General features: G+C 54.0%; 3 protein-coding genes across 3 annotated transcripts; 2 read left to right on the top strand and 1 right to left on the bottom strand.

The window, feature by feature from the left end:
• Nucleotides 1-7,011: 7,011 nt before the first annotated feature.
• Nucleotides 7,012-7,512, bottom strand: LOC123837743 (cytochrome c oxidase subunit 8A, mitochondrial-like). The gene has a single exon (XM_045866911.3). The coding sequence runs from the start codon at nucleotides 7,466-7,468 to the stop codon at nucleotides 7,259-7,261; it is 210 nt and encodes a 69-aa protein (XP_045722867.1). The 5' UTR covers nucleotides 7,469-7,512; the 3' UTR covers nucleotides 7,012-7,258.
• A 9,560-nt stretch (nucleotides 7,513-17,072) lies between these two features.
• On the top strand, nucleotides 17,073-19,364 carry LOC123843269 (histone H1.0). The gene has a single exon (XM_045872560.3). It carries the CDS (start codon nucleotides 17,435-17,437, stop codon nucleotides 18,017-18,019), a length of 585 nt encoding a protein of 194 aa, XP_045728516.1. The 5' UTR covers nucleotides 17,073-17,434; the 3' UTR covers nucleotides 18,020-19,364.
• Nucleotides 19,365-19,813: 449 nt separating this feature from the next.
• GCAT (glycine C-acetyltransferase) lies at nucleotides 19,814-26,405 on the top strand. The gene is made up of 9 exons (XM_045872559.3): nucleotides 19,814-20,101; nucleotides 21,850-21,980; nucleotides 23,245-23,346; nucleotides 23,807-23,953; nucleotides 24,494-24,648; nucleotides 24,786-24,868; nucleotides 25,062-25,233; nucleotides 25,680-25,801; nucleotides 26,085-26,405. The coding sequence occupies exons 1-9, from the start codon at nucleotides 19,906-19,908 to the stop codon at nucleotides 26,234-26,236; spliced, it is 1,260 nt and encodes a 419-aa protein (XP_045728515.1). The 5' UTR covers nucleotides 19,814-19,905; the 3' UTR covers nucleotides 26,237-26,405.
• The last annotated feature ends 256 nt before the right edge of the window (nucleotides 26,406-26,661 follow it).

The raw sequence follows: 26,661 nt of genomic DNA, 5'->3' as shown, positions 1-26,661 counted from the left end.
CAACTTACTCTGCACATTTTCACCCTACAGATGAGCTGCAAGAAGAGGACAACAAATACTTCGCTATCCCTTGCCCGGGCTCACCAGCTGTTGCAACTCTGTCCCTTTTGCTTTCTCTCTCGTGGTTCTCTGTCGACACCATGCCTGATACGTACACGTCTACCAAGCTACACAGATGTCTAGCCACATAGAGTTTGCTGAGTGATTTGAGCTGTGGCCATCATGACCCTCTCTCTCAATCCTTCCGAGCGCATCTCCAAAGTAGACAGCACTGGCCTCCATCATCACCGTCCAAGACGCACTCAGGAAACAGAACCCAGGTACAATAGGATCTAATACACAACCCACATTCAAATTTCCCCACCTGCTTCTGTGATGTGGCTTACAATTTGCTCTTTTTATTTTTTTGAAAGATTTTATTTATTTATTTATTTATTTATTTATTTGGGAGAGAGAGAAGAAGCGCACAGAGGGAGAGGGAGCAGACTCCCCACTGAGCAGGGAGCCCGACACGGAGCTCAATCCCAGGACCCCGAGATCATGACCTGAGCCGAAGGCAGACACTTAAACGAATGAGCCACCCAGGCGCCCCAAATAAAATCTTTAAAAAAAAATGCAAGCTCCAATCAAGGATCACATGTTGTATTTACAATTTGTTCTTTTTTTAAAATGCAAGCTCCAGGGGCACCTGGGTGGTTCACTCATTTAAGTGTCTGCCTTCGGCTCCGGTCACGATCCCGGGGTCCTGGGATTGAGCCCTGCATCGGGCTCCCTGCTTCTCCCTCTACCCCTGCTGCTCCCCCTGCTTGTGCTTGCTCTCTCTCTCTCTCTATCAAATAAATAAATATACAGTGAAAGAGGGAACACATGCAGAGGAAGTGGGAGAGGGAGAAGCCGAGAGCCCGATGTGGAGCTCGATCCCAGGACCCTGAGATCATGACCCGAGCCTAAGGCAGACGCTTAATGACTGAGCCACCCAGGCGCCCCAAAATCTTTTTTTTTTTTTTTTGACAGAGAGAGACACAGTGAGGGAGGGAACACAAGCAGGGGGAGTGGGAGAGGGAGAAGCAGTCTTCCCGCTGAGCAGGGAGCCTGATGCGGGGCTCGATCCCAGGACCCCGGGATCATGACTTGAGCCGAAGGCAGACGCCTAACAACTGAGCTACCCAGGCGCCCCAAATAAAATCTTTAAAAAAAAATGCAAGCTCTAATCAAGGATCACGTGTTGTATTTAGTTAGCAAATTTCTTTTGTCTCCTTTAATCTGGAATATGCCTCCTGCCTTTTGCAGTCTTTCGTGACTTAACGTTTTTGGAGGGTCCAGGCCTGTCATCTTGGAAAATGTCCCTCAGCTTGGCTTTGTCCAGTTCTTTTCTCATGATGAGATCCAGGCTGAGTTTGAACAGGGTAAGGCCCCCGATTCCTTGTGGGAAGCTGTTATCCAGACATGTTGACTTAATGTCCATGCCTGTGACCTTGGCGGCGGGGGGGGGGGGGTGCCCCACTCCAGCACTGTCATCATTTCTAAAAGTCTTAGTTAATCCAAATGGTGACAAAGGTGACATTGCTGTTGTTTACAGGTGCACATCTCTGCTTACTTATGGGGTCAAGGAGATGCTGGTATTTACTGGTCTATAATGATCTGTTTATGTCCTCTCTCCCACTGGGGTGTTACCATTTTCTTCATAAGGATTTGTAAGCATCTTCTGTACGCTACAGATATTTACCATTCATCATGTTTCCTCTGAAGGTTTTTTTCTATATTTTGTTTTTTCATCATATGTATGCTTTTGGACATTATGAAGGTTCTGTTTTCTACAAAATAAGTGCTTATTGTTTGCCAAAATAAAACAATATAGAACTATTTTAAATTACAAGTTTAACAAACTAGAACTGTATAAAGTAAAAAATAAGAGCCCACCATGACCCCGGTCCCCCTGTCAGAGGAAACGGTCGGCAATAATGTGAGGGTAAGTGCACACACATCCATGGCCCCCTTGCCCAGCTTGGAGAACCACGCTGGTCCCAGGGCTGCGCCGTTGGTTTTTTTTAAACCAATCTCTCATGCACCAGCATGCATTTCTTGGTAAGAAGCCCAGTGTCAGGGTGTCTGGGTGGCTCAGTTGGTTAAGCGTCTGCCTTCGGCTCAGGTCACGATCCCAGGGTCTTGGGATTGGGCCCCACATCGGGCTCCCTGCTCAAGGGAAGCCTGCTTCTCCTCCCACTCCCCCTGTTTGTGTTCCCTCTCTTGCTGTGTCTCTCTCTGTCAAATAAATAAATAAAATCTTAAAAAAAAAAAAAAAAAGAAGCAGCCCAGTGTCACCCTCTTGAGGTTTCTTCCAGAATAGTCTGAGAATCCCAGGGGATGACTCAGTCCAGAGGAGGCCAGTCTCACTTCACAGTGCCCAGTCCTGCCTGCCTGTGGGCCCCAAGGTTACAGCCTTCTCGTTCATACTAGCGCCCGTCCTCGCTCCCTGAAGTGGGAATGACACCAGAAAGGGTGGGTCGGGCGTGGCTTCTGGCCCAAGCCACACGTGGTGTCTGTCCCCCGCCCCCCCCCCCAGGCATTGTGAAATGCCCGCCTCTGGCCCCGGGCTTGGGTCACCTGTCCACGCCCCTTTTCCCCGCAGAGCATATTCCCTCTTTTGAGGCATAAGTGTCCTATGGTCAGGACTGTCGCAATTCAGATGGCAGCTAATCTGACCCACTCACCTGCTCAAGGGAGAGCTTGGGGACCAGAGCTCATCCCTCCTGGGGCTCCCCCAGGCCAGAGGCAAACTTGCCCACTTTGTTTCCAGATTAAGGGAGGGAGGGTCGGCTTTGACAGTTAGTTAAGAGCAGGGTGCCAGACCTGTTTTAGGCAAGTTCCTTCCCCATCTGTCCAAGGAAGTTAGAACAACAACAGGAGATCCAATGCATCAGGACCTATGGATAGAGCCCTCAGCACAGTGGGTACATAGAAACTGCTCAATAAGCGTGAACTATTATTTTATGCCTAATATAGATGGGAACTCTCCAATTTGCCTATTCTATAAAAATGAGATCCCACAGACACATTTTTCTTCTCTTGCTTTTCTCAAGTCACACTCCATAGCCACCTGGCCGTGTCTACACGGGCAGCCTCTGCCCCCGGGTAAGAGGCGCAGAGCCCTCCAAAGGACGGCATCCACGCAGCAGATTAAACCATCTCTGTGAGGTCAAAAGCCTTAGTCTTTTCCTTGGCGATGTCCCCTGTTACGTTAAATCTTAGGAAGTTAGTTGAAGTTTGACTGTGCATTTTTTTCTTTTTTAAGTAGGCTCTGTGCCCAGTGTGGGGCTTGAACTCACCACCCTGAGATCAAGAGTCTCATCCTCTGGGGAGCCCGGGGGGCTCAGTCTTGGTTAAGAGTCTGACTCTTGATTTCAGTTGAGGTCATAATCTCAGGTCATGATCTCAGGGTTGTGAGATCGAGCCCCGTGTCAGGGCTCTGCACTCAGCGTGGGTCTGCTTAAGATTCTCTCCCACACCACTGCCCCAACCCAGAAAGAAGGAAAGAAAGAAAGAAAGAAAGAAAGAAAGAAAGAAAGAAAGAAAGAAAGAAAGAAAGAAAGAAAGAAAGAAAGAAAGAAAGAGAGAGAGAGAGAGAGAAAGAAAGAAAGAAAAAGAAAGAAAAGGGAAAGGGAAAGGGAAAGGAAAAAGAGGAGAGTTGCATGCTCTACTGACTGAGCCAGCCAGGCGTCCCATCACCTGGATTTTTGTTCCTTTGTCCCGGGAGTGTTTGTATTTCTCTCCATCATTTGGCTCTTAGTCCCTGTGGGATTGTGATTGTTCTCCTACTTTGGGAGAAGCCAGTGAGAGGTCAGCTTCCACAGCATGAGGAGGGATCAGGAGAGATGTCAGTTAGGGCAGGAAAGGGGAAGGCCGGCCAAGCAAAGGTCCTGGTGTCAGAATCCCTGGCCACCACCATCTCAGGACCCACTCCATCCTTGCTTCTGCTGCAGGAACCTGGGAGTCTTTCTGGTTCCTCCCTCACCCCCCACCCCCAACAACAACCCCTTTAGCAAGCCCTGTGGACTTGTTCTCCTAAATATTTCTCACACTTGCCCCTTCTTTCCCCTTCCAGGCCCGGCTCTTTATTCAGTACCCGCACAGCTGAGATGGCCCTGTAGGGCCTGGCCACGCGCATTCCGCCCTTCCCTAACCCCCCATCCATTCTGCAACCTGTGGGAAGTAGCTGGTACCAGCTGGTAAAGCAGAAGCCACTCATATTGCAATTCCTTCCTGTTTGCCCCAGGATACTCGCTGTCGAGAAGTCACCACAACGTTGTCTGGAAAGCAAGACCCAAGAAACTGGAAACAACGCAACTGTCCAACCAATGCGGTAGCGTATGAGTTTCCTGAGGCGGCTATAACAAATTGTCCCAAACTTGGTGGATTCAAACAACACAACTTATCACCTCACAGTTCTGGAGCTCAGAAGCCCGGACTGGGTCTCATTGGGCTTTAATACAAGGGGTCAGCAGATGGCTGTTCCTGGGAGGCTCTGGGCGGAGGATTTGGTTGTTGCCTTTTCCAGCTTCCAGAGGCCTCCTGGAACCAAGCAGTCCAAGAGGGGTAGCTCGGGGGAACCGTGGCTCACAGACACCCTGAGTTCTGTCAGGATTGGACATTTTGAAGATGGGACAGGTGTGGGGGGTGGACAGACCAGAGTTCCTACCTGAACTTTTCCCTTTACAAATCACTAAATAATACCCATTATATAGGTTTTTGTGTGAGAGTTAAATGTGAGAGCATATGTATGCACCCAGTATTCAATAGATGTTCATCTCTGGAAAAGAAAGAAAGAGGAGGGGCACCTGGGTGGCTCAGATGGTTAAGCGTCTGCCTTCGGCTCAGGTCATGATCCCAGGGTCCTGGGATCGAGTCCCGCATCGGGCTCCCTGCTCCTTGGGAGTCTGCTTCTCCCTCTACTTCTCTCTCTCTGTCTCTCATGAATAAATAAATAAAAATCTAAAAAAAAAAAAAAAAGAAAGAAAGAAAGAGGAAAGATGGAAGATGGGAGGAAGGGAGAAAAGAAAAAAATTGTTCCAAACTCGGAGGCTTGTGGGCTCTTTCCATCTTAAAAGCTGCAATGATGGATAATCCGGCTAATTTCCATCTCAAGATCAGCAACCTTAGCTCCATCTGCAACCTTACTTCCTCCTTGCTACGTAACAGAATACATACACGGTGTTCAGGGATGAAGACATGGACATCTTCAGGAATATTCTATCGCCAGGAGAACAAACTGTGGCCTTTTCCTCTAGTGGAACAGACCACAGCCTGAGATGGATTCCCTGGGCATTTGACCTCACCAAAGGGTCCCTTCCTTGCCAAAACCCCTGGCAAGGCCCTGTGAGGAGTCCCAAAGTCCCTTGTGAGGCCTGAGAGGGACACCAGCAGTGTGGCTCAGATGATTAGTAAAAATACATTTCTGAAGTATAGGATGCTTATGCTATTTATCAGCTTTTAAAAAAATTGTCATTGTTGTGAATTCCTTTCTCATTCTAAATATAAATTAATTTTTACCTAATATTGTATTCTAATTTTATATATCTTTAAAAGGACCCACTAAATGGTAAACTTCAAGCCCTATACAACCAGAATGTGCTCTGACCATAGGAGCAAAAATGAATGAACCACAGCTACCTGCAGCAACATGGATGACTCTTCAAAATATACTGTTCCAAACTCGGAGGCTTGTGGGCTCTTTCCATCTTAAAAGCTGCAATGATGGATAATCCGGCTAATTTCCATCTCAAGGTCACAGAAAAGAGAGCTGCGGCGTGACATTATTTGTATATGGCTCCCCAACCAGGCACAGCCAAGCTCTATAGTGTATGGGGATGCATACATATACGGGAAAACTATAAAGAAGAAACGAGAGAATTCTTTACAGGATTCAGGATAGAGGTCACGGAGATGTGACCAGGGAGGGGTACAGAGAGGGCTTCTGAGGGACCAGTAGGGTTGAGTAAGTGAACCTGAGAGATGAAACACAGATTTTTGTTTCCATATTACCTTTAGAATTGTGTATAGATGGTGCATACTCTCTTGCATGAATGATGTTTGCCATAATTTAAATTTGTGTTTTAAAGTAACTGGATTGGGGGGGCACCCAGGTGGCTCAGATGGTTAAGTGTCTGCCTCCGGCTCGGGTCATGATCCCAGGGTCCTGGGATCGAGTCCCGCGTAGCGCTCTCTGCTCAGTGGGGAGCCTGCTTCTTCCTCTCCCTCTGCCGCTCCCCCTGCTTGTGCTCTCTGGCTCTATCTCTCTGTCAAATAAATAAATAAAATCTTTAAAAAAATAAAATAAAATAAAATAACTGGATTGGGGGCACCTGGGTGGCTCAATCGGTTGGGCATCCGCCTTCGGCTCAGGTAATGATCCTGGAGTCCCGGGATCGAGCCCCACGTCCCCGGGCTCCCTGCTCAGTGGGGAGTCTGCTTCTCCCTCTGCCCCTCCCCCCTCTCATGCGTATGCTCTCTCTCTCTCTCTCTCAAATAAATAAAATCTGAAAAAAAAAATAACTGGATTAACTCTTTAAGGAAACTTAAGGGGTGCCTGGGTGGCTCAGTCGTTAAGCGTCTGCCTTCGGCTCAGGTCATGATCCCAGGGTCCTGGGATCGAGCCCCGCATCAGGCTCCTTGCTCCGCGGGGAGCTTGCTTCTCCCTCTCCCACTCCCCCTGCTTGTGTTCCCTCTCTCATTGTGTCTTTCTCTGTCAAATAAGTAAAATCTTTCAAAGAAAGAAAGAAAGAAAGAAGAAAGAAAGAAAGAAAGAAAGAAAGAAAGAAAGAAAGAAAGGAAGGAAGGAAGGAAGGAAGGAAGGAAGAAAGAAACTTAAAATTTTAAGCTTAAAATTCTGCAGTGGCTTCTCAGTGCACTTAGAACCAAATCCACGCCCTTTGCTGTGGCCCCGAACCCCACGTGCCCCAGGTGGCTCACCTCTCTGCAGGCATCTCACACACACCCCCCCGGGCACTGTCTCTCTTTTTTTTTTTTTCAAGGTTTAAATAGACTTTATTGTTACAAGGAGGGCCCTACAGAGTAGGGCCTTATAAACCAATATATGTGGTCCCAGGATGTCACCATGGAGAAATGGAGAGGTCATGACTGCAGAAGAGGTCACTGTAATTGAAGGACATGATCCCGGGAAGACCAGCCAGGGATGCAGCAGACATGATCAGGAGAGGCCAGGGGTGGTCAGGTCACAGGGTGAGGGACAGGACAGCCCCCTTCACTCCCGCTTCTTGTAGCTCTCCAGATGCGACAGGACCCAGCCCGATGGCAGGAGGAAACACAGGAAGCAGGAGGTGAGCCCAACGGCAACATCCATGGTCCGGAGCTCCTCCCGCGGAGGCTTGGAATGGATCTGGGCACGCTGCACCGGGAGCCTCCGGGTGAGACCTGCCAGGCCCCTGAGCAGCTGCGCCGTCGACAAAGACATGACCACACGGAATGACGACAGTTGCCAGCCCCGGGCACTGTCTCTATCCGGCCACACGGCCCTCGCTGGCACCTGCTCTGCATAAACCCGCCGGTCACCCCCTTTCACAGCCCCTGCCGCTTGCCTGCTCGGAACTCCGCGCAATCCCAGTCTGCAGTGTTATCAATGCTGCCCCCACCACGGGACTCTGAGCCTCGAGGGGCCAAGCGCGCCTCTCTTCTGGCACCCCTGGGCCTCCTCCTCTTCTGAAGGGCTTTGACTTGGACAGGCTGTGGCGAAGCTCACACTCTGAGGTAGATGAGGCAGATGGGAGAACGAGGTCCTCAGAAGAAAAGAAAACAAGACCTGGAGATGGAGGGACGGGGTGAAGCGGGGGGAAGAAGGGGCCAGCGGATGGTGGTCCCGTCACTCAGGAGGGCTGGCTGCTACACCCTGGAGGGCTGGGTCCCCTTCTGTCAACAAGGTTCTGGGGTAACTCATTGTCTGGGGACCTGCCAGAAATAGGAGCTGCCCCTCACCCCCACCTGGCTAGGTGTCGCTTAGACTCTTTAAATTGAAAATCAAATGACTTTTGGGGACACCAGAAATCTAACAGAGTCCAGCCCATGGGTTTTTACAAATGTCCCCTTCTTCCCTACCGGTCGCACTGCTGTGAGATGAATGGAGAGTATCCACCCTGCCCCTAGCTCTCTGCCCACATGAGATTTCTTGGAACACGGAACAGCCCCGGCCAGGAGCTGGACCACACTCGGTGCCACAGCAGATGGGGAGGGATGTTGTTCCCATCCCCCATCCCTTGCACCCCCTAGGTGTGTGGGTAACCGTGTGTGAGAGGACTAACGGCTCCCCAAAGATGTCCAAGGCCTGCTCCCCACAAACTGAACGTGTTATGCTGCAATGCCAACAGGGGAGTTAAACTGATCTTGACATGGAGATGAGCCTGGATTATTCAGGTGGTCCAGGGTCATCGCAGGGGTCCTTAAGTGGGGGAAGAGGGAGGGGGGAGAGTCAGAACCAGAGAGATGGCATCATGAAAGAGACTTGACCCGTCATTGCTGGTTTTCAAGATAGAAAAAACCCACGAGCCAAAGAATGCGGGCAGACTCTGGAAGCTGGAAGAGACAAAAAGATTCTCCCGGACAGGACAGCCGGAAGGAACACGTATCTGCTGACTCCTTTGTGGTGTTTCAAACCACCCCGTTTGGGGCAATTCGCTACAGTGCAGCAGGAGTTTATACCCTTATTCTTTTCTTCCCTCTCCCCAGGGTAGAAGTGAGCCGGCCAGGCAGAACTCTCTGACCTCATCTGGGGCACTGCGGGGCAAAATCTTCTCTACTCTTAAAGGAAGCATGGATACACCCGTATTCATAGCAGCATTATTCACAATAGTCAAAAGGTGGAAGCAGCCCAAGAGTCCATCAGTGGATGAATGGATAAACAAAATGTGATACATACATACAATGGAATACTGTCCAGCCATCAATAATGATTATTATTCAAAGGAAGGAAATTCTGACACATGCTACAACATGGATAAACCTTGCGGACATGGCGCTGAGTGATGTCAGTCACAGAAAACAAAACGCTGTATGATTCCTGAAGGAGTCAAGTTCATAGAGACAGAAAGTAACATGGGGGTGGCCAGGGGCTCGGGGAAGGGGACAGGGAGCTGTTTAATGGGGACAGGGCTTTGATTTTGCCCTGGAGGGTTGGTTGCACAACAGTGTGAATATACTTAATACTACCGAACACTTAAAAATGATTAAGATGGGGCGCCTGGGTGGCTCAGTTGGTTGAGCGACTGCCTTCGGCTCAGGTCATGATCCTGGAGTCCCTGGATCGAGTCCCGCGTCGGTCTCCCTGCTCGGCAGGGAGCCTGCTTCTGCCTCTGACCCTCCCCCCTCTCATGTGCTCTCTGTCTCAAATAAATAAATAAAATCTTTAAAAAAAAATGATTAAGATGGGGGCGCCTGAGTGGCTCAGTCGTTAGTCAGGAAATGACAGATGTTGGTGGGGATATGGAGAAAGGGGAACCCTCCTACACTGTTGGTGGGAATGCAAGCTGGTGCAGCCACTCTGGAAAACAGTATGGAGGTTCCTCAAAAAGTTGAAAATAGAGCTACCAGGGCACCTGGGTGGCTCAGTCGTTAAGGGTCTGCCTTCGGCTCAGGTCATGATCCCAGCGTCCTGGGATCGAGCCCCGCATCGGGCTCCCTGCTCCGCGGGAAGCCTGCTTCTCCCTCTCCTACTCCCCCTGCTTGTGTTCCCTCTCTCGCTGTGTCTCTCTCTGTCAAATAAATAAAATTTAAAAAAAAATGATTAAGATGGATGTTTTATGTTGGGTGTATTTTACCATGATTAAAAAAAATAAAAGCAAGAGAAACATGGAAAGTAGTGAGCATCACCTTAAATGAAGAAGGATTTCTCAGGTGCGCCTGGGTGGCTCAGTTGGTTAAGCGTCTGCCTTCGGCTCGGGTCATGATCCTGGGGTCCTGGGATTGAGCCCCACATTGGGCTCCCTGCTCGGCAGGGAGTCTGCTTCTCCCTCTGCTCCCCGCTTGTGCTCTCTCTCACTGTCTCTGTCACTATCTGTCTCTCAAATAAATAAATAAAATCTTTTTTTTAAAAAAAAAGGATTTCTCACCAGAAAGAAAAATCTGCAGACATTTCTCTCCCCATGTAATATGGATAATCTGTTTAAAAGAGACACATCATTCGTTCAATGAAATTAAGTAAGGGCTCCCTGACTTAAGGACAATGGTGATAATCTATTCACTCGGTGAATTTCCCAGAGAAGGAAGGATGGCCACAGGTGATGTGACAGGGCCCCTGTCCCCTGAGCCATCAGCCTGGCCCGAGGACCTCACCCATTGCTCATTTCCTTCTGTGTGTGCTCTTTAAAAAGAAGCAGCTGCGCAAAGTGGTAGGTACTTGATGCCAGATATGCCTCGGTTTGAAATCAGCTCTGCCGCTCACTGGCTGTGTGACTTTGGGCACGTTACTTCACCTCTCTGTTTCAGTGTTCCCATCTGTAAACCGGGGACACTAACAGTCCACCCTCAGCACGGCTAGAAATATTTAATGAGTCTAAAGTTAGGCCAGTGCTTGGCACACTGACAGGTGCTGTCCATCCCAGGGCAGGATTCATCCGAGCTCACACTGTGTCTGTTAATATCCTCTGAGCGGCTCTGATAGGAAAACTCCTATATTCAGTTTGGGGACCGACAGGACAAGTGAGGCAGGATCCCCCCACCTCCCCAGGGAACTCCGGACTTCACAGATTTTCTCTGACTATATACAGTTTGTCCACCTTGGCACTCTGGACAATTCTTTGTTGGGGGCAGGGGGTGCTGGGCTGTGCCTTGGAGGGCATTTAAGCGACAGGCATCCCTGGCCTCTCTCCACTAGATGCCAGAAGCAGTCCCCCACTGGGACAATCAAAACTGTGTCCACACATTGCCAAATGTCCTTGGGGACACAAAATTGCCTCCGTATGGGAAGCACTGAGTTACAAGGCAAGACAGGGAAGGCTGGGGAGTCAGCGCAGCCTCAGGGAGGAGACAGTCCAGGGGCTGAGCCTTGAGCTTGGCTAAGATTTCCAGAGGAGTGGGGGGTCATCGTTCTGCCCTGGCTCTCACCCCACCTTCCCAACATTGTTGGCTGGCTCCTCTTCAGCCCCCTGATCTTGACCTGCTGGAATCTCAGGAGCCATGGACTTCTCTCTCCACACTTCCCCTGAGAATGGCGGCACTTTGCTGCAAACCCTTCCAGTTCCTCGTCTCCAGCTCCAGTCTCTCTCCTGAGTCCCGGACTCTTCGTCCAGCAGCCTCCAGACACCTCCACCCAGAGCCCTCCAGGCTCTGCAAGCCCAATGTGGCCAGAGTTGCCCTCTCCCCTACCCACCACAGTCCATATACTGACACCCCTATTGACACCTTCAGCTTGCTCGCCCTCATCTCTCTCTCCAGGAGACTTGTTGGGTTGACCTTTTCAATGTCACTGAAATCCAGCCCCCCCTCTCCATCCCTGCACCTGGTGTGACTGCCCCACACCTGTCTGATAGCACCCTCGCCCTCCAGGCCACCATCAGGCTGCAGCCCGAGGACCTTCTAAAATGCCAACCCTGGGGGCACCTGGCTGTCTCAGCGGAGGAGCTTGCGACTCTTGATCTCAGGGTCCGGAGTTCAAGCCCCACATTGGGTGCAGAGCTTGCTTACTTACTTACCTACATACATAACAGAAATGCCGACCTGATCGTGTCACATGCACCCCTTCCCCTGCGCAAAAACATTCCATGCCCCCTCTGCCCAGCTATGAGGCCTGGATCCCACTCCGCCTGGATCTCTGCTTGAGCCGCTCGGTCACCTCACTTCTGCCTGCACAGTCACCTGCGGGCCCCGGCCCCGCCTCCACTCCTGCTGTTCCACCAACTGGCCGCTGTTACCTGTGGAAAAGCTGTTTCTCCTTCAAAGCCCAGCTCCTGTGTCCTCTTCTGGGAAATCTTCCCTCATCTCCGGCCTCTTGCCAAGGCTCTTATTTTCTCTTGTCCCTGAAGGAAAGATGTTTAAAAGCTGGGGGCCGAACCTGTGGCCCAACCCCCCCTCCGCCCCCAGCCCTACCTGAGTCCCAGGGAGCTGGAAGGGCTCTGGGAGATCCTCTGGTCACCCATCTTCATTCTCCAGATGATGGCTTTTGCTGCCCTGGCTTATGGCATTGGACAGGTGGCCTTTTCCCTCCCCACCCTGATACACTGTCCTTCCTCCCTGGCCTCCAGGACACCCCTCCTCCCCGGGTTTGCCTTTCAACTCTCTGGCGGCTCCTTCTTGGTCCCCTCTGCTGGTGCCTCCTCCTCACTCCCACCTCGTCCTGTCAGTATCCCTGGGCCCGGTCCTTCGGTCCTTCGTTGTCTTTCTGTCTGCTCTCCCTCTGATCTCGTCCTTTAATTGTCAGCCGTCTGCTGACAGCTCCCATATGTGCATCTGAGACCTCAGACTCTCTCCCTGCAGACTTAGGATTCTCCTATTCACCTGCCTTCTCGGCATCTCCACTCACCCATCTGGGAGACATCTCCAACCTTACCCAGCCAGACCCCTCCGAGTTGCTCTGCCTTCAGTCTTCCCCCCTCAGTTCACGACAGCTTTGTCTCCCAGTGTTCAAGCCAAAGTCCTTGGGGTGCCCTAAGACCCGACCACCTCCCATCCCCTCCACTGCTGCCACCTGGGCCAAATTACCATTACCGCTCACCTGGATTATCACAACCACCTCCTCACCCTGCTTCTGTCTTTGCCCTCTGCAGCCTCTTCTCCACAGAGCAACCAGAGTTAACCGGGGTTGACCATTGTCTGTGGGTCCCATCATGTCCTCCTCCACTCAAAACTCTCCCATGGCTCCCATCTTATTCAAATAAGAGCCAAGTCCCACAAACCCCCAGCTGACCTGTGCCTCCTTTACTTCCCCAGCTCTTACCTTTTTAAAAATTCATCTCCTCCTGCTGTCCCCCTTAATTCAGCCACCTTGTACACTCCCATCACAGGGACTTTGCACGGGCTATTCCCTTTGCTTGGAAGATTTTTCCTCCAAGAATAAGAATGGCTCCTTCCCTCACCCCCTTTGAATCTTTGCTCACATGTCAGCTTCTTAATGAGGCCTTCTCTGACCACCCCACTGAAAATTGCAAACCACCTCCTTTTACCACTGCCCATCACCTCCCACTTATCCTGCTCTAATTTTGTCTTTGCAATTATGGCCTTCCAACACACTGTATAATTGACTTCTTTATCTGGTCTATTGCTTATGTATCTTTTTTTTTTTTTAAGATTTTATTTATTTACCTGATAGAGAGAGACACAGTGAGAGAAGGAACACAAGCAGGGGGAGTGGGAGAGGGAGAAGCAGGCCTCCTGCGGAGCAGGGAGCCCGATGCAGGGCGTGATCCCAGGATGCTGGGATCACGACCCAAGCCGAAGGCAGACGCCCAACCGACTGAGCCACCCAGGAGCCCCTTATCTATCTTTTCAACTAGAATGTCAGCTCCACCAGGGCAGGAATCTGTTATCCCTTTTTCACAGCCATATCCCACTGACTACCCCAGTGCGGGGCATTTTATCAAGTGAATACCCTAAGGTTCCAAAGCCCAGAATGAGTGCCTGTCCTGCACAGGTGGTGCCGTGGGAGTCACTGGCTTGGGGGCATCCCCCTCTCACCCTCCTTCAGGTTGACTCACCTTGGACAAGTCACTCAGTCATTCTATTTTTTTTTTTTTAAAGATTTTATTTATTTATTTGAGAGAGAGAGAATGAGAGAGAGCACATGAGAGGGGATAGGGTCAGAGGGAGAAGCAGACTCCCCGCCGAGCAGGGAGCCCGATGCGGGACTCGATCCAGGGACTCCAGGATCATGGCCTGAGCCGAAGGCAGTCGCTTAACCGACTGAGCCACCCAGGCGCCCTCACTCAGTCATTCTAGACCTCCTCTCTGAAAAATGAAGATGCTATGTGTGTACCAAGGGCTTAATAATGGCTGGCACGTGCAAACATATGAACATTAGAAAAACTTGACCCCTGGCATTCTAATGCAATTTACACTTTTCCATTCAGGATTTCATTCCACCCTCACAACAACCCCAGAGGTAGGTAGGACAGATGATGGCCTTTCACCTTTTTACAGGTGGAAACACTGAAGCCTTTTTTGACAGGTGGAAGAACAGCGGGGAGGCCTGGGCCCCTCCCCGCGTGACTGGACAGATGATGTCTGACCCCCTCCCCGCGCCGGGCGCGCACGGGCGGTTCCGAGGCTCGAGAGGGTCCCGGACGGAAGCGGGATGGGGAAGAGTGCTGGGGCTCGGCGCCCGGGGGACTACATTTCCCAGGAGGAGTTGCCTGCAGCTCTGTGGCTCCCGGGTTTTTAAAGAGCTCGCGTAAAAGGGGGCGGGCGGAGGGGGGAGTTTCGCAGTCGGCCGGCCGGAAAACGGCTTGGCGCTTGGTGCGGACCGGAGAGCCGCCTGTGGGGGTCCCGGCCGGAGTCAAGAAGACCCCAGGCCCTGCAGTGTCAGCCAGGCGAGGTGAGGCAAAGCCAATCTGGAGGCAGCCTTTCCTCATCTTGTCCCCCTTGATCTCGGACTCTGCGCCCAACTCCCGGCCCCCTCCCTTCTCCTCCAATTCTCCCTAACTGGGGCGGGGGGGGGGCGGTTGGGGCGGTGAATCCCGCAGCTGGCGGGAAGCCCCCGCGACTCCGAGGCCACCCATCCGTCCATTTCTGGCTTCAGTTCCGGGAGAGAATTTACAGGTCTCTGGGATGGGCAGGGATATGGGATGTGAGGCTACAAAATGAAGCGAAGACCTGGGGGCGCCGGGAGCTGAGCCTCACCGTGTGCCCCCATTATCTATCCTTCCGAATCCCGCAGCTTCCACGGTAAAATGGGGATAATCTGGGGAGTGATTACGTTGGCTGCCTCCCCAGGCTGGAGGCGCAAAGAATCAAGAAACGAGTGGAGAGCAAGCACTTTGCCAACTGTAAGGCGTTGTGTAAATAAAATTGTTTCATCATCGTGCCAAAGGATTCATCTAGTCCTTATTTTAAGACACCCAGGGCCGTGGCGTGGGTGGGGGGTGTGGCGTGTGGGGGGTGTGTACACATCTCAGACTCGGGGGTGGCTATTTGGATTGCCTATTTCCCCCTCCAGATCTTAGTGGGAACCAGAATTGTCTTTGTAAATAACTAAAACGAATCCACCAGAATGTTGTGTTTTCAAATCAGGAAACTTCGGGGTAATTGACATCATCCAAATAAGAACCTTGACCTTTTGAACTAACCTGGCCCTTCGTGGCTTCCCTTCCCTGCCTGTGCCACCAAGATAAGCCGTGGAGAAGGCATCTGATAGAGAGTCTCAGGCCTCCCTCTCCCGCCTCCCAATCATTTGGATTAATCCACCCTTTGGTGTTTGTGGGGGAAACCTATTAATTTCCCTGGCCTCAGAGACTCCCCAAGTCCAGTAGGAGCCCTTACCCCCCACCCGCAGCTACGACCCCCCACCCCCCACCTAAACCCTCCAACCATCCCCCTCTCCCCTCCCCAACAGCCAGTGTCTGCAAACAACTCCCGGACCGTACCAGAGACACGTTCATCATTTTGACCAGCTATAAACCCCCACTCCCAGGGTATTGTTTCAATGAAGTGTGCCCTGCCTCTCTGCTTGGGGAATAAAAGCGGATTTGTTGTGGGAGGGGGCTTAGGGAGGGAGCATCCCAGAATCTCAACCCAGGGTCCCAGCCAAGCGGGCCCTGCACGTGATTAGGATGTGTGTCATTGACAAGGGGTCCTAGGAACTCTGGGGTCCCTTCTGCTGGCCTCTGGGCCCCGAAAGTCCCTCGGAGCCCCTCAAGACTCCCTTCAGACGGTGACGCCCCTTGTTCGCCTCATCTGTACCTGCCAAGCAGCACGGAAAAGAGGTATACATTTTAACAAAGACCTCGCATCCTCCCAGCAAAATGGCGGTGGTCCCGGCCACCGCTCCCTGAACAACTGCACACTTTCCGAGGATTAGTCAGGACCCAAGGAACGCGACCCCCTCCTCCGCCTCTCCCCCAGGGCCCCGTTTTCCCAAGTTCCCAAAGCACTCAGGGCCTCTCTTCATCCCAGGGGCCCCCAGGACAAGCCTCCTGTTGGAGGCTTTGTGACAGTCTCTCCATTGCAGACCCCCCCACACACTGCCTTCAAGGGATCTTGGGAGGGGGACTTGACCCCCAGGGTTGCCTCAGGGGTGGGGGCAGCAAGGTTCTGCCTCTGAGACCCCGAAACTCCTAGGCTGAGAGAGGCATATAAATGAATTCCCTCTTAGGATATATGGGCGATGTGGGGGTCTTTGAGGAAAGGAGAGAACTCGGGAGCCCTCTCCTCATTCCCTCCAGGGTCCCGGGCAGTAGTGGGGGTTCGGCCTCAGGAAAGAACCTCCACACAGAGGTCAGGGGGCACGCTGGGGGAGAGCCGGCCGAGGAGGGGGAAGGGACAAAGTTTGAAAGTGCCCTTCCAACTCTTCCAGGGAAAGTTTGCTTAGGGGCCCCAAGGACAGAGAAGAGGTAGAGGTGCGGGGGGCCCGGTGGCGGGATGACCCCCGAGAGGTGACCAGACCCCGGGGGAGCGACCCCTCCCCCCTGTCCCGGCTCGGCCCGGCTGGGAGTCGCCCGGCTCGGGGCAGCGTGTGTTAGTTGGGGCCGCTTTCCAGCCGCTCCGCCGGGCTGGGGGGTCCCGCCGCGGGCCGGGAGCGGGGTCTCCGGTAGCCCCAGGGGGGAGCTTTGCTACGGGGGGTTTCCTGCACCCGGGCTCCCCGGCCCCGCAGAGCCAGCCCCCCGCAAAGGGGAAATGTGCAGGCGCACCAGCGGTCCTCGGCGCCGTTTGGGGCGCGTGGCGGGCGCGGGGGGCGGCGGCCGGGCCGGCGGGATGCCCGGCGGGGGAGCCCAGGGAGCCAGGCAGCGGTCCCGGGCGGCGGCGGGGAGCGGGAAGGCCCGGGCCGGGGGTAAAGGTCGGATTTGCTCGGCGGAAGAAACACAGATGGCGGCGGCGCGGCGCCATTCCGGGCCGGGAGCAGGCAGCCAGCAGCCCTGTCCTCACCGCGGTCCGCCCGCCGCCGCTAAATACCCGGATGCGCCGCCCGAGCGCCAGACGCGGAGCTGGGAAAAGGGAGGCAGAGGAGGTGGAGGCACAGCCCGAGCCTGATCCCGAGCCCGAGCCGGAGCCGCAGCCGCAGCCGGGCGCCGAGACCGACCGACAGACCGCCGGGGCTGGGCCACGCAGAGCCGGCCCGGCGAGTCGTCTCGCGACTCGAGCCAGGTCCCCGAGAGCCGGGCCCCGGACTGGCCCGGGAGTCCGGAGGAGCGCCAGAGCGGATCCCGAGTAAGGCTTTCCTGGGCCTCCGACGAGGGCTGGCCCTTTTGAAGGCGCCTCCTTCAACAGCAGGACCAGACAGGCCACCATGACCGAGAATTCCACGTCCACCCCTGCGGCCAAGCCCAAGCGGGCCAAGGCCTCCAAGAAGTCCACAGACCACCCCAAGTATTCAGACATGATCGTGGCTGCCATCCAGGCGGAGAAGAACCGCGCTGGCTCCTCGCGCCAGTCCATCCAGAAGTACATCAAGAGCCACTACAAGGTGGGTGAGAACGCCGACTCGCAGATCAAGTTGTCCATCAAGCGCCTGGTCACCACTGGGGTCCTCAAGCAGACCAAAGGGGTGGGTGCCTCAGGGTCCTTCCGGCTGGCCAAAAGTGACGAGCCCAAGAGGTCAGTGGCCTTCAAGAAGACGAAGAAGGAAGTCAAGAAGGTGGCCACGCCAAAGAAGGCAGCCAAGCCCAAGAAGGCTGCTTCCAAAGCCCCAAGCAAGAAGCCCAAAGCCACCCCAGTCAAGAAGGCCAAGAAGAAGCCGGCTGCCACGCCCAAGAAAACCAAAAAACCCAAGACTGTCAAGGCCAAGCCAGTCAAGGCATCCAAGCCTAAGAAGGCCAAACCAGTGAAGCCCAAAGCCAAGTCCAGTGCCAAGAGGGCCGGCAAGAAGAAGTGACAATGAGGCTTTTCTTGTGGACACTCCTGCCTGTCTCCTATTTTCTGTAAATACTTTTCTCTTTTCTTCTCTCTTGATCTTCATCTGCAGTCCTTGGCCCTTTCTGTTCTGACTTCATAAGCGAATTTGGATTCCTCAGAAATTAGGGAATAATTCATTTTTCCTTAACCAATCGTGCAAGGACAGCAACAACAAATCTCATCTCTAATGATGAGAATGTACTTATGTTTTGTTTCGTTGACTTGTTATTAATCTACTTAATGGGTTTAGGGACTTGGGTGGGTTTGTGTGTTTTGTTTGGTTGGATGGTTTGTTCAATATGAAGGTAAAGGGGTGGGAGAGAATGGGCAAGGCCGCTGGTTCCAACTGGATGGGGGGGGAGCCCGGAAATGGTAAGGTTTGGAGGAGTATCTTTAAGGTGAGCCAGCCTTCTCTAGGTTGCACACCCCTTGTGAGAGTTCCAGAACCTTGGTGGGGAGAAGGAAGGGGTGGCAGCAGCTGGATGGCAAAGGAGGGAGGTGGGAAAAAACACTCTCCGGGCTGACTTCCACCTTCCAATAGTGAGCAGTGGGGGGTCCAAATCCAGTTTCCTTCTCACTGTTAGTTTGCTCCTGTGGCCTCCCTATTGTCCTAGGGAAGGGAAGGGGGGGTCAAAGTGACAGCTGGTCTGGGAAGCAGTGGCTTCTCTCAGTCAGCTGGAAACTAGCCATGGGGGGGGGGTGTCTTTGTGGCTTCAGAAAGTCTCATGTTAAACGGGAGTGGAAACTTTGGGGGAAGGGTGGGGATTTAGTCAGCCAAGTGCCTCAGTGTGCCCTGTTAAAACTTGGGTCTTTCCACATAATTGGATTGTATCATAGGAGGACTCTTTTCCTTTTCCCCTGGTTTTTGGTTCCTCCTGTATGAGAAAGCGGTGGTTTTGCTTGGTGGCCTGGTGGGGCTCAGTTCTGCCACCTGCCACTTAAAAACCTCCCGACGTCTTTACTTCTGAGTCTTTTATAAAAAGTAGTTGTAGATGGGGGAGGGGGAATGGGCGGGGAGTGGACAGTAAGACATACTGCAGTCAATTTTGAATTGCTAAGTAGTTTCACAGAGCTAGGTCTGTGTGTATGTGTGTATATGTATATATACGTATCTAGGGCTAGTACTTAACGTTTCACACCCGGGAGCTGGGAGAAAAAAACCTGTACAGTCGTCTTTTATTTTTAATAATATAGGAAAATGCGCACTTGCGCGTGGTTCCCCCCCCCTTTCTTTTTTTTTAAACAAGTGTTATTTGTGCCGGGAAGAATTTGAGGTCTTTGTAATTTTAAAAACTTTAAAATAAAATTGAAAAATGAAAAAAACCTGAGCGGTGCATTTTCCCTCACTTTTAAGACTGGAGGCGAATGCGGAGCAATCGGGCAGGCAAGCTGGGGTGAAATCCTGGGGGCGTTTGCACCTGCGAATGAGGGACAGTTCCGGGAAACGGGGCTGAAGAGTACAGAGCGTGCCTCTGCCTGCTTCTAGGGTCTTGCGTTTGGGGTCCAGGGTGCACCCCCTTTCCTTCCGAGCGCTGGGTGTGTAGGCAGGGGATGGGAGTAGGGTGGGGGTCTGGTGGGCTGGGCCCTGGGGCGCGCCACCCTCCGCCGGGTCGCCTCTTCTTCCCCCACGCGGTGCGTTCCAGTCACAACTTAGACACCAGTCCATTTTCATCCTCTGCCGGTCCCGCCAGGCCCCGCCCACCCACCGCTGGGCCCGCCTCCCCGCCCCTTTAACGGCCCTCTCGCTCCGATTGGCTGCCGTGGCCCGCCCTTCTCCCCACCCCCCGGCCGGCCACGGGACCGGGCGCTGGCCGCCGTGCGCACAGCCCCTGGGCCGGCCTGAGCGCTCGGGTGACGGGGGGCACCATGTGGGCCGGTCGTGTGCTCCACGCTGCTCTGTCCGCAGTCCCCCGCGGCCGCCGCGCGCAGTCGGCGCTGACCCAGCTGCGTGGCGTCCTGGAGGAAGAGCTGGAAGCGATCCGCGGGGCTGGCACCTGGAAGAGCGAGCGGGTCATTACGTCCCGTCAGGGGCCGCGCATCCACGTGGACGGCGTCTCCGGAGGTAACTCCCCGCTCCCGGGAGTTGTCGGACCTGGCCGGTGTTCGAAGACCCTTGTTCCAGGCCGGCGCTGGAATGGAGGGCCGGGGGGCAGGGGGCGGGTGGCAGTATCTGCACGCGTAGCCGCTGGCCCCGTTCCCAATCCATCAGGCTGACTTTCCGGCTTCCCAGGGTTACCTGTAACCTAGTTAAACCTGTTTCCACGGAGGGAGGTGATTTGCTGCTGAGCACCTTCTTGACTCAGAGGGTAGGGCTGGAGTGAGACCCGGTCCTGTGAGAACGTGAGAGAAAAAGAGAGACACCCAGCTGGCTCCCACCGGGCCAGTTCAAGGAAGGGTGGTGGGAGGCGGCGGCGAGAAGCCCTGCATTTCTGGAGCTGCTTCTTGTGCAGGTCTCCACCACCTGCTGCACGGGGGCGCCTGCAAACCTCCAAACTCGGGAATAACTACTCCCACTGTACAGACAAAGAAGCTGAGGCTCAGAGATGTGAAATGGCTTGCCCAAAAGCCCCTGCTGGCGGCAGGCAGAGCTGGGCTTTGGTCCAGGTCCTCCTGTATTTTGGAGCTGGAAGGTCAGCTAATGGGTCAGAGAAGCTAACTTGCTGGCCAGAGTCACAGCGAGTAAGGGGCCACCAGCTGCTGCAGGAGTCACGCCATGAATTGGTCCACTGGGCCTTTCTCATGCCTATCTAACCAGTGGTCACCACCTGTCTTGTCTGTGCTGGGCCCCAGGTGGTGCTGGTTATAAACAGGCTCCCAAACCCACCTTCTGCTCAGGAAATAGGCCTGGGATCCTTGGTGCTGTTGTACTCATTTGTAAACCGAGGTCCCCAAAAATCTCTGCCTCCCTCCCCACCCTCGCCTGGGGGAAGCTTGGAGCAGGTCAAAAGATGGGAAATGAGGAAACAGAGGTTCTCATCTTGCTTTTGCCCTTTACAGGCCTCAGTTTCCCACTCATGTCAGCTGTGTTCACTTTGGGCTTTATAAATCAGGAGTTGAGGTCTCAGAGAAACAGAGGAAACAGGTTCTCATCTTGCTTTTGCCCTTTACAGGCCTCAGTTTCCCACTCATGACAGCTGTGTTCACTTTGGGCTTTATAAATCAGGAGTTGAGGTCTCAGAGAAACAGAGGAAACAGAGGTTCTCATCTTGCTTTTGCCCTTTACAGGCCTCAGTTTCCCACTCATGTCAGCTGTGTTCACTTTGGGCTTTATAAATCAGGAGTTGAGGTCTCAGAGAAACCCCCCACATCCACACACTTTAGGCACGTGATTCTGTACCAGGCAGCAAAGTCAGCTGTGTGGAGTCTGAGGACCACGGTGGGCACCTGAGCCAGCTCTCTTTTACCCACAAGGGAGCCAAGGCCCACGTGAGGGGTTGCTGATAGTCTGCAAGGACAGGAGAAGCCTGTGAGGGAGGGCTACATTCCTCATTGGGTGGAACGTGATTCAGAGCCAGGTCTAAACTTACCTTTTAAGGCACCACTCTGAGGGGCCTTTCCTAAGCTTCCCTCTCCTGTAGCTGTCGGATTCAGTACCTCCTAGCGGCCCCTAGTTCCCCCATCCTGACCTCTGCCCCAGAGTGGGTCATACTGTGTGCTTGTTGCCTTCTCAAGGGTGAATCCAGGGTCGTTTCCTCTCTAAGTCCCCAGGGCCTGGCACTGACGCTTTTCCAGGCCCTTTCCTGCCCTGAGCTGCTGTATCCATACCGCCCTCCGCCTCAGGAATCCTTTTTTTTTTTTTTTTCACCTCAGGAATCCTTAACTTCTGTGCCAACAACTACCTGGGCCTGAGCAGCCACCCCGAGGTGATCCAGGCAGGTCTGCAGGCCCTGGAGGAGTTTGGAGCTGGCCTTAGTTCTACCCGCTTCATCTGTGGGACCCAGGTACACAGAGGGTGTTGCGGGGTTTGGGGGGGTGCCTTGTCCCCAGGGTTGGGCACTGACCCCAACTGCCTGCTTCCCACAGTCAACAGGGCTGGTTTAGCCAGCTCAGCTCATCCCAGGGCCCTGCGCCCACTCTTAGCCTAGAGCTATCCACCAGAAAGGCCGGTTCAGGCTCCTCTTTTGTGTTGCAAAAGAAACTCTTCCTCTCAGGGCATCCCTTTCCCCCACCTGCATGCAAAAATGCTTAGAACAGTGCCTGGCACGTAGAAGCGCTCAATAAATGTTGATTATTTTATTGTATAAACGTTACAAAATAAACGTACACATATGAAACTTATAGTGCTTCCCGTGTACCAGGTACTGTATTAAGAACATTACAGGGGCGCCTGGGTGGCTCAGTCGTTAAGCGTCTGCCTTCAACTCAGGTCTTGATCCCAGGGTCCTGGGATCGAGCCCTGCATCGGGCTCCCTGCTCTGTGGGAAGCCTGCTTCTCCCTCTCCCACTCCCCCTGCCTGTGTTCCCTCTCTCGCTGTGTTTCTCGCTGTCAAATAAATAAATAAAATCTTTAAAAAAAAAAAAAAAGAACATTACCAATATTAACTTATTAATGCTGCTAACAGTCATAAGTGATAGGTGCTATTCTTGTCTCTGTTACAGAGGTGAGGGTGCCGAAGCCCGGAGAAATTAAATGACTTGCTCTAGGGCAAGGGTTATGATAGGAGTTTAACCCAGGAGGCTTGGCTCCTGACTACTTGTGATTATTATAACCCATCTTCTCAGAACAGGGACGGTGAAATGAATGTCAGAAGCAGGACTGCTAACTCCCAGCCAGGGCACTTTCCGACAAAACCCTCACCCTGACCGGACAGCTTTCAAATATAAGAATTTGAGGCCCAAAGGAACCTACGTGATCCTTTTCTTTGCCATTAAGCAACCAAAAAAGGCACTTCGTTTGATGTCGGGAAGACAGCTCCCCTTGCCATCATCACCCATAATTCCTCATTGGGACCCCTCAGTGGGGTCTCCCCATTACAAACGAAGGCCCAACCAGGAAGGGACACCGAGTGAGCCCCTGATTCCTCAGGGAGAACCATCTGCCAGGTTCCTGTTGACTCTGGGGGAACCCTTGTGATGAAGAAAGAAGGGAGAGGCCAAGGCTGTAGGCCTTCTGTGATGAGTCTGTGACCCTCTAAGCCTCTGTCCCCAGGACTTGTTTCATGTGACCCTGCAGGCATTAACACCTGTTTCACTCTGTTTCTTTAGACCATCCACAAGGATCTAGAAGCAAAGATAGCCCGCTTCCACCAGCGGGAGGATGCCATCCTGTATCCTAGCTGTTTTGATGCCAACGCTGGCCTCTTTGAGGTGTGGGGAGAGGGGAGGGCACAGGTGGGAGTTGGTGAGGACTGCTAGGCTGTGGAAGGCTTGGGAGTGAGCAGTGAGGAGGACCTGGCAGGGTGTCCGTGCCACTCCTAGAGGCTCTAGTGCCCATTTCTTATGGAGGCTAAGGTTGGGCCAAGTAGGTGCTCCAGGAGGAATCCTGGGACCTGCAAGGGACCAGCTTCCAGGGCACCGGGGAGATAACCTACGTCAGTGGGAAGGCCAGAGATAGCCAGGGCCAGGTACTCGCCAAACACGTTCTCACCTGCTCTCACAGGACCTGGGGCCCTGGGGACCCAGATAGAGGCAGATAGGGGCTCCATGCCTCCCTGCCCAGAGGAATGCACTGGATGGCAGTGACATTTTGACTCAGGTAGACATGGGGAGGGAGAACCCCCTACCTAGGTGGTCGGGCAATCGCTCTACTCCAACTGCCTTGTTCCAGGCCCTGCTGACCCCACAGGATGCAGTCCTGTCGGATGAGCTGAACCATGCCTCCATCATCGACGGCATCCGTCTGTGCAAGGCCCATAAGTACCGCTATCGCCACCTGGACATGACTGACTTGGAGGCCAAGCTGCAGGAGGCCCAGGTGGGGTGAGGCCCAGGTGGGGTGAGGCCCAAGGGTTCCAGAGGCAAGAACCGGGCTTATGCTCAGCCTCAGCACTGGTGAATGAACTGAGGCTTGGAGGGACCAACTTTGCACTCGCAGACAAAGAACATGAAAGTTTGAAACAGTCAAGAGCTGAACCCAAATCCCTCCGCCCTAAGGCTTTATTCCATTGTCCCATGCTGCCTTGACTTTCAGCAATCACCTTATGTGTGGCAGGGCCTGCTGGGCATAAAGGTAGGATGAGCTCCGGGATAGAAGTGGCCCCACCCCACCCTCCCTCTCGCAGGGGAGACTGAGCTGTTCTCACTGGCCAGGACTGCCCTGGAAGAGGTGGGCAAGGCTCAGGGAGGCACAGATGAGGGGCAGGATGTTCCAGCCCCAACACAGTAAGGCTTGTGTGCCCACCTCCGTGCCAGACCCTGAGCAAGGTAAGCTCTTAGAGCCCCAAGTAGCATAGAGAATGGGAGGATTGGCCCAACTTGGGACACCAGCCATCACCTGCCCATGGCTTCCCTGCAGAAGCATCGACTGCGCCTGGTGGCCACTGATGGGGCCTTTTCCATGGACGGCGACATCGCGCCCCTGCGGGAGATCTGCCACCTTGCCTCTCGATATGGTGCCCTGGTCTTTGTGGATGAATGCCATGCTACTGGCTTCCTGGGGGCTACAGGACGGTGGGAGCATGCATCACCTAGGGCCTTGGGTCGGGCTTCTAAGGGTGGGTGGGAAACCAGGACGCCAGCCCCTCACCCAGCCCATGGCCCCTGGGCACTCAGGAAGCCAGTGGTGGCAGAGGCAGCTTCCCTTGCAGGGGCACGGATGAGCTGCTGGGTGTGATGGACCAGGTCACCGTCATCAACTCCACACTGGGGAAGGCACTGGGTGGAGCCTCAGGTACCTGCAGGGTCATGGCCCTGGGGCCCCCTTTTCCACAGGGAGGGCCCTGGAGAGGTCTCAGGGCAGGTGCGGAGGGGAGACCTGGGACCACACGGAGAGGGTAGCACGGACTGTCCTCTCGGGAGGGGCTCGGGGTAGGCTCTGGCACCTGGCCTCTGAGTCCCACCCTCACCTCTGCTCTTGTCCTCAGGGGGCTACACGACGGGGCCCGGGCCTCTGGTGTCCCTGCTACGGCAGCGCTCCCGGCCCTACCTCTTCTCCAACAGCCTGCCACCTGCTGTCGCTGGCTGTGCCTCCAAGGCCCTGGACCTGATCATGGAGAGCAATGCCATCATCCAGACCATGGCAGCCAAGACCCAGCGGTGCGGTCCCTGGCAGGGGTGGGGCAGGCCGGGGTGGGGGAGCTGGTAGGGGCCTGTCCCCGGTGTGCCCTCCCAGGCCTACAGGTTCTGCCTCTGCCCACACCATGCCCCCAGCAGATTGCACTGGGACTCAGCCCTTTTAATCAAGGGCTGCCTGCCCGCCCACCTCCCTCTTCTCTGTCTCTGCCTCTTCCTTCCATTTCCTGGTACATTTCTCTGTCAATGACCTTGTGTCTCCCCATCTTGCATTATCCTGTCTTTTCACTCTCTGTTTTGGTCTGCCGGTTCCTTTGCCCAGCTCCCCATCTGCCTCTCTGGGTCTGCGTCTGTCTCCGTTGGTCCATCCTGCAGACTTGGGCACAGATCTTGGATCACAGGCCCGTCAGGAGTGGGTGTGAACACTCCACAGCCCCCGGCTACCTGTGACACCCAGCTTGTGCCCACAGTTTCCGCAGTAAGATGGAGGCTGCTGGCTTCACCATCTTGGGAGCCAGTCACCCTATCTGCCCTGTGATGCTGGGTGATGCTCGGCTGGCTTCTTGCATGGCAGATGACATGCTAAAGAGAGGTAAGGAAGCTGGGACAAGGGGACCGGTTATGGGTCCTCAGAGAAAAGAGGAGGGAATCCCTATACTGTGAATGCTCCCCCATACCTTCACCCTACTACCCCCTTTAGACCAGCTGTCTGTCCAAGCTGAAAATCCCAGGCCATGACTCAGTCTCATGTCTGTGAGACCTTGGGCACCTCCCTTGCCCTCTGTGACCCTCAGGGGAGTAGGAATCATGTGTCATGTCTCCCAAAGGCTGTCTGGCTTTGGTGAGTCCCAGGTTGACCCTTTTTACCTTACCAGGCATCTTTGTCATCGGGTTCAGCTATCCAGTGGTCCCCAAGGGCAAGGCCCGGATCCGGGTGCAGATCTCAGCAGTGCACAGTGAGGAGGACATCGACCGCTGTGTGGAGGCCTTCGTGGAGGTGGGGCGTCTGCATGGGGCACTACCCTGACCTGGCTGGTGAGAAGCAGAGCCAAGGTCCCCCTCCCTCTACATTGACAAAAGGGCCCTTTCGTCAGCCCAGGCCAGAGACTCTGAGCCCTGTCAAAGTCCTGGGGCTGGGCTGGGGCAAGGCCTGTGTTTGTGGTTGAGTGTGTCAAGCAATAGGTGTGGAAACGGGCTGACATGTTGGTGTGCTTTATTCTCTCCGGGCAGGCCCAGTCCTGTGACCAGTTGAAGAATCAGGCAGGAGCTGGGGCTCTGAGGGCAGGCTCCTGAGTAGATCTCAGAGCTGACCACCTACCCCAGGTTAAAGATGAGACCCAGGCAGTGGGGATAATGTAGGCAGCCCCCCCCCCCATGTGGCACAACTGAATTCTGTGCTGGAGAGGATCAGCTACGCACCGACCCTGCAGGCCCTTTCTCACTCAACCCACC

Source organism: Mirounga angustirostris, unplaced genomic scaffold, assembly GCF_029215605.1.
Source record: "Mirounga angustirostris isolate CCGP_5_RB_7025 unplaced genomic scaffold, mMirAng1.0.hap1 SCAF_5, whole genome shotgun sequence".
NCBI classification, from domain to species: Eukaryota; Metazoa; Chordata; class Mammalia; order Carnivora; family Phocidae; genus Mirounga; species Mirounga angustirostris.
Note: the sequence above shows the minus strand (reverse complement) of the source record. Positions and strands in the feature narration are given on the sequence as shown.

What these genes read in the sequence shown, in the direction of transcription:
- LOC123837743 (XM_045866911.3), bottom strand. Translation starts at nt 7,468, where the DNA reads ATGTCTTTGTCGACGGCGCAGCTGCTCAGGGGCCTGGCAGGTCTCACC.
- LOC123843269 (XM_045872560.3), top strand. Translation starts at nt 17,435, where the DNA reads ATGACCGAGAATTCCACGTCCACCCCTGCGGCCAAGCCCAAGCGGGCC.
- GCAT (XM_045872559.3), top strand. Translation starts at nt 19,906, where the DNA reads ATGTGGGCCGGTCGTGTGCTCCACGCTGCTCTGTCCGCAGTCCCCCGC. An exon ending in CGTGGACGGCGTCTCCGGAG is followed by an intron (nt 20,102 to 21,849) that starts GTAACTCCCCGC and finishes TTTTCACCTCAG; the next exon opens with GAATCCTTAACTTCTGTGCC. An exon ending in GCTTCATCTGTGGGACCCAG is followed by an intron (nt 21,981 to 23,244) that starts GTACACAGAGGG and finishes CTGTTTCTTTAG; the next exon opens with ACCATCCACAAGGATCTAGA.